The following is a 12822-nucleotide window of genomic DNA, read 5'->3' on the forward strand; positions in this document are numbered from 1 at the left end:
CTAAAGGATCATGTGATAGACTGGATGTCACATGTGACACTGAAGACTGGAGTAACGATCCTGAAAATTCAGCTTTGCATCACAGAAATAAATGATAATTCAAAGTATAATAAATTGAAAACCAATTATTTTAAATTGTAATAATATATCACAATATGACTTTTTTTTTCAGTATTTTTGATCAAATAAATGCAGGCTTGATGAGCAGAAGAAACTTCTTTCAAAAACATAATGTTTCCAAGCTTTTGACCTGTACTGTAGATCATAATTGTACAAAAAAAGTTATAATGAGTAATGTGAACTATAATGTTCTAAGACATTGAGTTTCTGCAATAACAAAATAAATAACCAAAGAAGCGCTAAACAAGTGGAAGAGAACGTGTAATTTCAACAGATTTATTAAGCGACACAACTGCCTTTCCAGTAAACTGGCATTTATTTCCAAATACAAATGTTATATTTTTTACACTTTGTAACAACATCAAGAAGTACTTAAAATAACGATAAAAAAATATTCTCATAAAATAACAGATTGCAGTAATTGTCCAGTCACATACAGTGGGGAGTATATTACAAACAATGGTGCTCTAGAAAAATAAAGTTTCAATAACAATACAAAGAACACATCCATCGCTGTCGTCAACAGAAAACTGTCACACATTTCAAGCCACCGCTATGTGTAAACATTTACGTAAACATAGTAAAAGCAATAGTCAAGCATCTAGGGCTAGCTGCTTAGTGATTTTGTAAGCTTTTGATGAAAACCTGGTTTTCTAAAGTGTTTCGTCTCTCTCTTGCTACTGGACGGGAGCGAGGCTCTGTGAGTCAAATGGCTTTTTAATGCAGTCATGTTAATGCAATCCAGAGGTTTCGGAGTCTTTTTCTTCGGTGGTGATCTGGGAGAAAAGGTCTTTGTTTTGGGTATAAAGGTGCTGCTCCACTGGTTGTGAACTTTCTGTTTCGCAGAAAGCCCATCGGTATACTCTTTGAAGTTATCGGAGACTGTTAAGGTAGCGGGGGCAGAAAAACGCCGCTCGGGAACATTTTCTCCGTTGGATCCAAATAAGTCAAATCTCACTTTCTTTGGCTCAGTTGGTTTCGTTTTATTCACTGACAGAATACCACACAGCTCAAGCTTCGTTTTGGACTTTTGGTGTGGTGTGTCATTTGAATGCCCGGGCACTTTCTCCTTAACTTTCTGTAGCTTTTCTCTAGGGTGAGGTGAGGTTCTTCTGTCAGGACGATCTTGTCTTTCTTTCCTGTGTTCTTTCAATTCCTTCACCTTGCCGCAGTCCTGACTCCCACCTCTAGGGCGTTTTTTTGCTATCTTTTTAACCACAATATCTGGAGCGAAAAGCACCGAGTCGTCGGAACCGGTCCTAGTGCTGCCAGATTTTAGTTTATGCTTTAAAAAAGCAGGTGGTTTTTTGCATTGGTGCTTGGCTAATTTGGTTTTCTCCTTTTTCTCCTGATCAGCTGGCCTCTGAATTTCAGGCACTTTCTGTGTCGCTGATTTTACCATACTGTTACTTCTTTGTCCAGTCAGTCCTTCATCTGCAACACAATCCTCTGGAGAAGCAACATTTGGCACCTTGACTTGCGTTTCAAGAGATGAAGAGCTACAATTTTGTCTCAGTTTTGATTTTATAAAACGTTCACTTTTTTGTCCCACCAGTCTTTCTTCTTCAGTGCGTTCCTCCGTTGAAGCAACAGTTGGCTCATTGACTTCTAGGTCAAGAGATGGTCGACTACAATTTTTTCTCATTTCTGATTTGACCATACTTTCTCTTTTTCGTTCGGTCAGTCTTTCGTTTTCAGTGCGTTCAGAAACATTTGGCATCTTGACTTGCGGTCTAAGAGATGGTGGACTGCAATTTTGTCTCATATCCGATCTGAACAAACTTTTACTTTTTTCTCCCGCCAGTCCTTCGTCTACAATGCATTTTTTTGTTGAAGTAACAGTTAGCTCCTTGACTTTTAGATCAAGAAATGGTGGACTACGGGTTTGTCCCAGTTCTGATTTTACCATAGTGTCTCTTTTTTGTCCCGCCATTCCTTCATCATCAATGTGTTCGTCTGTTGATGCAACAGTTGGCTCATTGACTTTCAGTTCAAGAGATGGTGAACTGCGATATTGTCCCAGTTCTGATTTTACCATAGTGTCTCTTTTTTGTTCGGCCAGTCCTTCATCTACAATGCATTTTTTTGTTGAAGTAACAGTTAGCTCCTTGACCTTTAGATCAAGAAATGGTGGACTACAGGTTTGTCCCAGTTCTGATTTTACCATAGTGTTTCTTTTTTGTCCTTCATTCACAACGCAAGTTTCTGGTGAAGCAACCTTTAGCTCCTTGTCTTTCGGTTCAAGAGATGGCGGATTTTGTTCTGATTTTACCAAATGGTCACTTCTTTGTCCTGTCAGCCTTTCATACACAATGCATTCCTTTGTTGAAGCCACATTTAGCTCATTGAATTCCAGTTTAACACATAGCGGACTACAATCTTGGCCTTGTTTGTTTGATTTAGCAGGGGAGCCCAGTACATCAGCCTCATTTGTCATAGGAGAGCATGGCTGCTCTTCTAGCTCCAACAATGGTGCCTGTTCCCAACACCGGAAGCAGAAAAGATCACCATCACTGTTCGTCACATTAGTGAAATTGGATATCGCCATTTTGGTACCACAAAGAGAGCAAATATCTGCTTTGTTGTCTTCATGGCTAGGCTCACTGGGTACATCAAAGCACTCTACAAGATCTGGGCAGTCAAATTTTGATGTAGTAGTTTTGGTGCCGCATACAGGTTCATCTTCCAACTGTTGGAAAAATGTTTTAGCATCTTCAGATGATAGCACTGTGATTTCCATTAACAAGGAATCATCCCTTGAATTTTCATCATTGGAAACATCTTCCACCACACATACGTCTGGGGAGTTACTACGAGTGTCCTTATTGCCTGGATTTTCATCATCAGAGATGTCTTCCACATGCCAGATGTCTGAGGAGATAGAAAGAACCTCCTTATTTCCAGTGTTTTCATCATCTGTAATATCTTCTACCAGCCCAATGTCTGAGGAGTTATTAAGAGTGTCCTTATTTCCTGGATTTTCATCATCAGAGATGTCTTCCACATGCCAGATGTCTGAGGAGACAGAAAGAACCTCCTTATTTCCAGTGTTTTCATCATCTGTAATATCTTCTACCAGCCCAGTGTCTGAGGAGTTATTAAGAGCCTCCTTATTGCCTGGATTTTCATCATCAGAGATGTCTTCCACATGCCAGATGTCTGAGGAGATAGGAAGAACCTCCTTGTTGCCTGGATTTTCATCTTCTGAAATATCTTCTATCAGCCCAATGTCTGAGGAGATAGGAAGAACCTCCTTGTTGCCTGGATTTTCATCTTCTGAAATATCTTCTATCAGCCCAATGTCTGAGGAGATAGGAAGAACCTCCTTGTTGCCTGGATTTTCATCTTCTGAAATATCTTCTACCAGCCCAATGTCTGAGGAGATAGGAAGAACCTCCTTGTTGCCTGGATTTTCATCTTCTGAAATATCTTCTACCAGCCCAATGTCTGAGGAGATAGGAAGAGCCTCCTTATTGCCTGGATTTTCATCTTCTGAAATATCTTCTATCTGCCATGTATCCTTTGAATTACAAAGAGTCTCAGTAGAAAAAGACTCCTCAGAGTTTTTTACACCATCTGAAACATTGTCTTCAGGGCTCAGAGGAAGTGAATCTGACACAGACACGTTGTGACGTGTTTGCTCATTATGATCTTGTCTGAATACTTCTATTTCATCGTTGCAGCCTGTACGTTTCTGGAAGTTATCTGAAGGTTTTGTGGTAAAATTGTGGTTTTGTTTGATGCCCTCTTGTTTCTTGAATGTCTCTTTCTCACTGGAGACGCTGCTCAGAAGTGTCTCTTTCTCACTGGAGACGCTGCTCAGAAATGTCTCTTTCTCACTTGAGACGCTGCTCAGAAGTGTCTCTTTCTCAATGGAGATGCTGCTCAGAGATGTAATTCCAGACAGCCCTGCATATGAATGGCCATTGTTTTCTGTGGCTATTTCCTCCCTGTCATTTCCTGACTGGGGTGTGAAAAGAGCTGTTGGACTACATGTGTCTGGCTTTACACTTTTTTCATCGGATGAAACCGTGGGCACATCTTTGAGGGAATTCACACCTAAATTGGCTAAAGTGATACCAGTGTTATCTGAAAATAACTGTGATGTCGTCTTGATCGCAGTTATGTCATCCAACAGTGGCTCTGAAAGCACCTTTTCAATATCAGCTGGCTGTCCATCAACATTTAACCAAGAAGACGATGAATACATCTCATCATTGAGAACGTCGCAATGAGCGAGCTTTTTTAGGTTTTCAGTTTCAATGCTTTCAAATACCACAGACTCATAATCCCTTATGATTTCTAGAGATGAGTACTCTTCTACCTCCTTTCTAAATAATTTCAATGTCTCCACAAAATTGGCTTTATTCCCATTCCAAAAGAGTTTCAAGATCGTATCAAAAAAGCTCTCCGATTTCTCTGGATATTCGGTTGATAATTCCGTCATCTCTAAAGACTTCACTAAGTCCATTAGTTTCTCTAGTGTGTACTTAACCACTGGCACACTGGACAAGTCAAATGAGGTATCACTTGAATCACAGTCACCTTGCTGAACATTATTTTGACATTCAACTGGGCTAGTAGAGCATATATCAGATTCTGCAATGTTGCTTGTAGTCTCAATTTCAAGGCTTTTGTCCTCCTGTTGGGCAGTTGGTGAGGGGTATTCAGACAACTTGTCATCTGCAGTTTTTTGTGCATCAGACTCTTCAACAACTGACCAAATGGAATCAATCTTTAACGGTGGACTGTCAGCTTTTTTTGGGCTGGTATCAGCCATCTGTGCAGTGTTTGAGGTCTGCTGGGAAATGGGTGGAACGATGGCTATTGCCTTGTGAACTTGTTGTGAGACTTTCCTTAGTGCAAACACCGCTTCAAGACAGTCCGCTGGGTCCGTACTGTACTGAATGTTGTGTTGACTCATTTCTTTACGTCTGTTCTTATTGCTACCTGTCTGATGGGTACCAGGTTGGAGAGATTGCACTCCAAAATCACTTCTGTCTTTGGAAACACTTGTTTCTTTGTTCCAATAGTCTCTCTGAACCACAGCATACTTCATTCTCTTACTTGGGGGTTCAACTGTACACTGGACACTAGGTTCAGAAAAATGTGAATGATGATCAGTCTTGTTGGTTGCACAAACCTCAGACTGTTCTGAATAAGTGTTATGATGTGCATTTCTTTCATCTGATTGCTGCTTACCAGCTTTTTCGTTGTCATTTGAACTCAGTAACTTATATATTAGCGAATTAACAAATCTAGACTGGGGCTGAGGCTGGGCTTCATTGGTCCATGTCATTTGAGAGGTCTCATTAACGTTATATGTCCCACCGTTTGTGCCCTGAGACTGTTGCTCAGTGCTTTGATTAATTTGAGAATGGGTTGCCGAAACATCTGGACCTGCATTTGACCGTAGTTCTGGCTGGTTATGGGCAACAGGACTTTGGTTTAAGTTATTGGAAGGCAATGAAATCTCGCTCTGTGCTGCAGAAGGTGGTGTTGTAGAGTTGCATGAGGTATAACTGGCCACCGTTTGGCTCTGAGCTTGATTGTTGGAAATTCTTTGGGAAACTCCATTGTTATGGGCCCGAGAAGAGGATTGTGGATGGTGTCCTTTGGTCCGCTGGTGCATTTTATGTTTTTTGCCTGAGTGTTGTCTAGAGTGTTGAGAGTGTTGTTGTTGATGATGACGAGGAGCCGTTCTAGGAGGTTGAAGTTGTTGCTGATTGTCCATGGAACAAGGGCTGCCATTGTTGTACATGTGGAATCTCCAATTGCTGTTGTTACCCACAGAGCTGCCATGGTCTGACTGTGGAGACCGATACATGTGAGCTTGATTGTGCCCTGTGTTTCCGTAGTTCTGAGAGGAGGAAACGTTTGATTGTGTCCCGAATTGGGCATAATACCCATTTGTGTTTGGGTTTTCAGATGGGTAGTACTGCTGTGTGTTGGAGGCTGCACATGGGTATTGAGGATGGGCCTGGTTTGTCTGTGTATTATATCCATGCAAGTTTGATCGAAAAGATTGGCAATGATTTGAAGCCTCTTGTTGTCCATTGGAATATCTTGTCTCTGATGTGGTATAATGTTGGTATAACTGTGCCTGGAACATATTGGGTTGTTCATTCCTGACATCTTGGTACTTAGGCGGGTATTGTTCTTGGTAATGAAGCGGAGGTCGTCCTTGGTACTGAGGTGGAGGACGTTCTTGGTACTGATGTGAAGGACGTTCTAGGTACTGTGGCGGGGGACGTTGATTTGAACGCCATGTGTATCCCTGCATGGTAAAGGTTCCTCAATGGCTGCTGCCTTTGCTCTTATGCTGAGTTACTCAACAAGTGTTCTAAACAAAGAAAAATATGTTAATAAAAGCAAATATGGAAATCGGGTCACATAACATTAAAAATCAAAGGAATAACACTTAAGAAGGAATTGTCCTAGCTTAATATGCAGAGATATGGAAAAGGGGGATGTGTTTTCTAGAAATCTGTTTGATAGGCCTAAGTCATTAGGTGTGTTCGACTTGAAGCGGCGCGGCGCAGACCGATCAGTGTATGACACTGAAGTGACCTCAAGAGCGATTAGAGAGCAGGCGGCTCCGTATACTTTTCGATTTACTTTCGCAGTACTTTGATGCTGATATTTCAGATGATATAATGATGAACACAGGAACATGATCTTACATGATTTAAAATATGATTGATTAGATCAGGGTTTCTCAAACTCGGTCCTGGAGGGCCACTGTCCTGCACAGTTTAGCTCCAACCCTGATCAAACACACCTAGCTGTGAGTTTCTAGTGATCCTGAAGACATTGATTAGCTTGCTCAGGTGTGTTTGATCAGGGTTGGAGCTAAACTGTGCTTGAGTTTGAGAAACCCTGGATTAGATGATAAAGAAAAGAAAATTAAAAAATTATATCTCATCAATGCTGCTGCAAGCAGTTTTTTTAATGTCATGCCTAAAATGTCCCTGCAACCTTACAGATATCACTCAAAATAAATGTCCTTTGACAGTCCTTGAGTCAAACATTTAAAACTGGGCTAAGCTGTAATGCATAGATGGTGCGACCAACCCCTGTTCCTCAAACACCGGCAGCTGTTGTTCATTGTAATAGGATGCCCATATTCCTGTTCCCTTTGACCTGTGACTAGTCATGACCTCAAATGCTAACTATAGTTCAGCATTCTTTTTAGTGTAATATTAGGCTTCTGTAATTATGTGGAAGTTCACAGAAGAACAGACTCAAGCTGTTGTCTGTGTTCAATATGTCATTCCATTTTATATACAGAGCCTACAAATACCCTCAGCTGCATTTTATCATTTATTATAAGACGGCTTTAACATTTATTCCTCTATTTGCATGTTACTAGTACTTTTTCTTTTAAAAAGGAATTAAATATGAAATGTTGATGAGTATTTTTCACTAGTAACGTTTCATTAGATACTAGTACTCTTTCCAATAGTGTGTATATATAATATAATATTGAATATATTCAAATTACTACTGGAATGAGTATTAGTAGCTAATGAATAAGTACCACCAATATTTTTAGGGGCACGGAGGCAGTGGCGGTATTGGATATCAGTATGGTATGTGTGTAGTGTATGTATATACATATATATATATACAAACACATACCATACTGATATAGTAGTAGTTAAGTAGATAAAGTAGTGGCCAAAAGTGATGTCCAGCCTAGACAAATTGACATATTCAACCGTTTTTTAAATGTTATTAAAAATGTGTTAAAGATTTTTTAACCATATTATGTAGTTTTACTGTATATCACACTCCATAACCACACCACGGGTATTGATATGTGGTCATGAATTCAGGAGCAGTCTCTTAGTCTTAATTCTGCTCATTTTGCTCCCAAAACCATACCACAAACATACTGGATTTCTAATAGAAATCTACTATTTTCAGGGTACGTGTTTAAAAGAACCTGGTAATGTAGTGCCGTTTTTGTACTTGTTATTGGTTTGATACATAGAAATACAGAGTCTTTTATGAGCTGCACCTGGATGCATTTGCAGGTTTTGTTTCAAGGAACTGTAGATAGCGCTCTTTGCTATCACTGTAGGCATACATTTATTTTAGTTCAATTTAGAGTATACATTATGACCATGTGTTATTGTTTTATCTTTAAATGACTCAGATACTCGAGATTTAAAAAGATATATATTTTCTAAATTGCCTAAATGTCAAAATTAGTACAACTACATCATAAAAAAAATATCTTTATAGAAAAATCTTAATCATTTAAAATGTTGACTGTGATATCATAGTAAAAGTATAGTAACGTTTTTTGGGTGGATAAATTACCATTTGTATCAGAGCTTTACAACAAATGCCATGGTTAAACTATGGTTAGTGTAGCAAAACCATGGTTAATTTGTGGTTACCATGATTTAACTATCGTTACCATGGTTTATGGTTTTATTTGTGGTAAAGCCATGGTTAATTTGTTGTGTTATTGTCTGCCCTAGCTCGCTCTAAACCTATTATAAAACGATGTGAATATTTGCCAGCTAAATTACTACTGCAACTTTACAATAGATAATGATGTTCTTAAGCATAGGTAGTAATGGGGTGATAATGTTAACTCCGCTAATGCTTAAAAGTAAACAAAGACAAAACTAGCCTATTTTACAATTACAGATGAAACTGACCTGCACGGAGACTGAGACCTGAACAGGTCATTAGTTTTGCTCTCTGAAACTGACCTGCACGGAGACTAAGACCTGAACAGGTCATTAGTTTTTCTCTCTGCTTCACCGGGGCGCTTTCACTCTCAGGTCTCTCGCTCTGCTCGAAATCGTCTGGCGCGAGCGCGAGGCGAAAGGCGTTGCCAGTCAAGACTAACCGATTCATGGTTTATTGGAGATTTATTATTGAATGGCGAATTCGGAAATAATCACTTTATACATTCGGCAGGCAATGTAATAGTAATAGTAGTAGGCTATATATTAGTAATATGTAATAATAATACTAATTTTCGTCAAGTCATTTGTAATAAGTGAAGTTAACGGACTAATGTTACATTTGCCAGTAATCTGCCCAACTCTGTTTATCAGTAAAATAAATCGGGGCTCGTGCGACAGACACTGCTTGCATCTACTGATTTGAAGAAACGACTCTCTATAAAATAACTTAGTGATTAAAAGCTGGGTTAATAGTGACATAAAAAGTTCAGATGAATACACGTTTAACGACTTATCATACCTAAGTGTGTGTGTGTGGGCAATGCATGTAGGACGATGCAAAAAAACAAAACAAAAATTATGCAGATAATGTATGTAACATTATGCATCTCATCAAAACAACATGGGTGGATTAAAAAAAAAGATAGAAACATTTCCAGAAAACAAACCAGGCAATTTTAACATACTCTCGAAACTTCTAAGACCCTCCCATTTAAGTTTGAACTGTCCTAACTCCGTATACTTCGATACTCACAATTTACTAGTGCATCTCTGACATCGACTCCTTGTCCACTTTTGGATCTCCAAACTTATCCTGTTCAAAACAAAGATGTAATCCGCATGAGAATCCCGAACGCTCTTGGTTTTAACGCGTTGCATTAAACTTGCACATCCATTATCGTCATGGAAGTTGAGATGAGCGCGGACGGAACTCAGTTCGTGTTGTGAGGGCGCGACCCAAGCACATGTTGTACAGAATCTGCAGAATGTGCAGATGCCAATGCATGACAAAAGAAGGGGCTGTCTTAAGACATCCTCCGCCCATCACTTATCACCTATGGGGGGTGGTGGGGGTGGGTGGGTATATATGTAAATTTCCACATGTAAGCAAAGGAATTTGTTTCTTGTACTTTTAAATTGTTATCTTCTTTCAGCATTGTTAATAAGCAGCACTATGTAGCTAAACAATGCACCCAAGTGCGAAAAGATCGATCACTATTCTGTGACATTCACTTAAGCTTATTATTTTCTTTCTCGCTTTATACATGTCCTAATAGCATAATAGCATTTTAATTCCATTTTTTCAATGTAGCATATACTAATACCCAATTGAAATAGGTATACTAATACCCAATTGAAATTGTTATCTTCTTTCAGCATTGTTAATAAGCAGCACTATGTAGCTAAACAATGCACCCAAGTGCGAAAAGATCGATCACTATTCTGTGACATTCACTTAAGCTTATTATTTTCTTTCTCGCTTTATACATGTCCTAATAGCATAATAGCATTTTAATTCCATTTTTTCAATGTAGCATATACTAATACCCAATTGAAATAGGTTTTGTGAGCATGCACGCATTTTATACATGTAACGTTAAAGGGAAATATAAAGCCTGCGGGGGTGGGGGGTGAAAACCACAACATCCTGCTGCAGATGTGCGACAAGCACGTTTAGGACTGACGTAATCACAGCCCAGAAACATCTACTGATAACCACCACCTGTAACGACAACATCCAAACACACGCCTTGCAAAAGAGCAACAGTAAAATGCATAGGATCCCAATGTCCTCTATCAGCGAATAGAAAACGTCTGAGCATTTTAGAAGTTTTCTGGACAATTAGGCTACCAGCCTCATAACAATAAATCTTCCCACACATGTGACACTATGTGAAACACATATCTAAAGTGTGGTTTTGATGCATTTTGCTCTTATTGCAACATTCTGCATGACATGCATGTGGTTTTTAGTTTAAGATGTATGTGATAAATATGCAAACAACGTCCTTCACAAGTCTGCTCACACTGTTTAGCATATAATACTGCTTTCTCTTCACCCTTGAGCACCAATTGAGCTAAATTCGGGTTTCCTGGGGAGCCCTCGTGATGCAGTCCCTCTGGCCTAGTTTACTGTATTATACTTACTGTTGTTTGTGCTGCTGCTTTTGCTGTAAAATCTTATTTTATCCCCCAAAAATCTCTCAAGTCAAGAAGTTCCACATTAGTCCAATCATTTTAAGCCAAAATGGGGGTCAACCTTGAACAAATTGCAACAGAAGCAAACTCAACTGATTTTGTATCCTCAATATGTCCTGAGTAAGAAAAGAAAAAAAGCCCAATAGAAACCCATTAGGGCAAAGTTTCGAAAAAGACCCAAATTCACACCTGTTCATTCTTTTTCTTACGTGAATAGGGTAAAAATTGTAACCTTTAGATATCACCATGAAAATGACTGAAAAGACGAACAAAAAATGTATTACAAGTTTTTTGAAATGGTTTGTTAACATGGACAAACAGTGCATAATCTAATTACGTATGTGCTAATTTGCATATAGGGGAGACCGGGGACAAGTTGCAACACTTTTTGCATTTTTCTCAGTTACTCAGAGACTTGTTTGGACTAGACCAACCAAATTTGTATATATTAAACTTGCAGCTGTCTGCTAATTACCCATACCATTTAAAGATGATAATTATGACATATCGTTCACAGTATTTATTTGAATGGAAAAAGCCAGATCATCAAGTCTTTTACTGTTATGTGTCAACAAGATTCAACAAGACATTTTCTCCTGGCTATACCCAATGTTTAGACCTGTTGTGGTATTTATGCAAATTAGCACATACGTAATTAGATTGTGCACCGTTTGTCCATGTTAACAAACAATTTCAAAAAACTTGTAATACATTTTTTGTTTGTCTTGATGTAAGTAATCAACTCAGTAATTTTCATGGTGATATCTAAAGGTTAAAAATTTTACCCTATTCACGTAAGAAAAAGAATGAATAGGCGTATGAATAGGCTATATTTGATATTTACAAAATCAGTTGAGTTTGCTTCTGTTGCAATTTGTTCAAGGTTGACCCCCATTTTGACTTAAAATGACTGGACTAATATACTTTCACCAAATTCAGTTCACACATCACTGCTCTCCTGCTGGTTATACAATACTTATTTTGATAAAAATGCATAATTTTTATGATTATTTATTATGAAACAAAATCAACAACTTCACCCTTTTTAGAAAAAATATGCAATAACTTCATACTGTTATACAGTGTAATGTCATCAAATTCAGTAAGCAAATATAATGCAAAAGCTATGGTTGTAGCTATACAGTACCAATATAAATTTAGTAAAGAATAGGTCTATTCTTATTTTTTATGTGCAATTACTTCCCAAACTAAAGTGTTGTATAACCAACATTAGAGCAGTGATGTGTGAACTAAATTTGGTGTTACAGTGAAGTTATTGAATATTTTTCATAATATAAAATGTGCAAAAGCAGTGGAATAGCCTATGACCAGTTGGACAGTATTGATGTGTAAACTGAATTGGGTGGCACCACAGTTTGTACCATTGAAGTTAATGACTATTTTTGTAGTCATGCTTTTGGTCCCTTCGGACTTGTCTCTCAGCCGCCTGCTCATAGAGATCCATTTAGCCTATATTATAAAGCCCGTTTTGATGGAAATTTGGTTGTAGCTCGATTGTAAACAAGTTTGTGTTTTAACAACGTTTAGCCGAGTTATTGATCCGAGAAGTTCGAATCTGTGAATATATAAAACTCCACCTTGAGTTAAGCACTGACCACATTTCTTTACGTTTCTCGGGGGAACGCAAAAGATTTGAAAAAAATAATAATAAAAAATTCTCCCATCACAAAAGTTTTCCACCACCACGTCCCTCTAAAGGCTCCGTAGTCGCCCCACCAGAAGTTCCTGCAGGATGATGTAATTTAGGAACTGGCTTTTTGGAGAAAAGCGGTTC

General features: G+C 38.6%; 1 protein-coding gene across 1 annotated transcript; it reads right to left on the bottom strand.

Annotated features, from left to right (window-relative positions):
* Positions 1–417: 417 nt before the first annotated feature.
* LOC311289384 (uncharacterized protein) lies at positions 418–9818 on the bottom strand. Its single transcript, XM_084407369.1, has 2 exons — positions 9583–9818; positions 418–6463 (listed from the first exon to the last, which is right to left on the bottom strand). Exon 2 carries the CDS (start codon positions 6401–6403, stop codon positions 728–730), a length of 5676 nt encoding a protein of 1891 aa, XP_084263495.1. The 5' UTR covers positions 6404–6463; positions 9583–9818; the 3' UTR covers positions 418–727.
* Between the last annotated feature and the right edge of the window lie 3004 nt (positions 9819–12822).

Source organism: Rutilus rutilus, assembly GCF_951802725.1.
Source record: "Rutilus rutilus genome assembly, chromosome: 4".
In the NCBI taxonomy this organism is placed as follows: domain Eukaryota; kingdom Metazoa; phylum Chordata; class Actinopteri; order Cypriniformes; family Leuciscidae; genus Rutilus; species Rutilus rutilus.

Excerpts from the sequence above, each read along its gene's own strand:
- LOC311289384 (XM_084407369.1), bottom strand. The coding sequence starts at position 6,403 with ATGCAGGGATACACATGGCGTTCAAATCAACGTCCCCCGCCACAGTAC.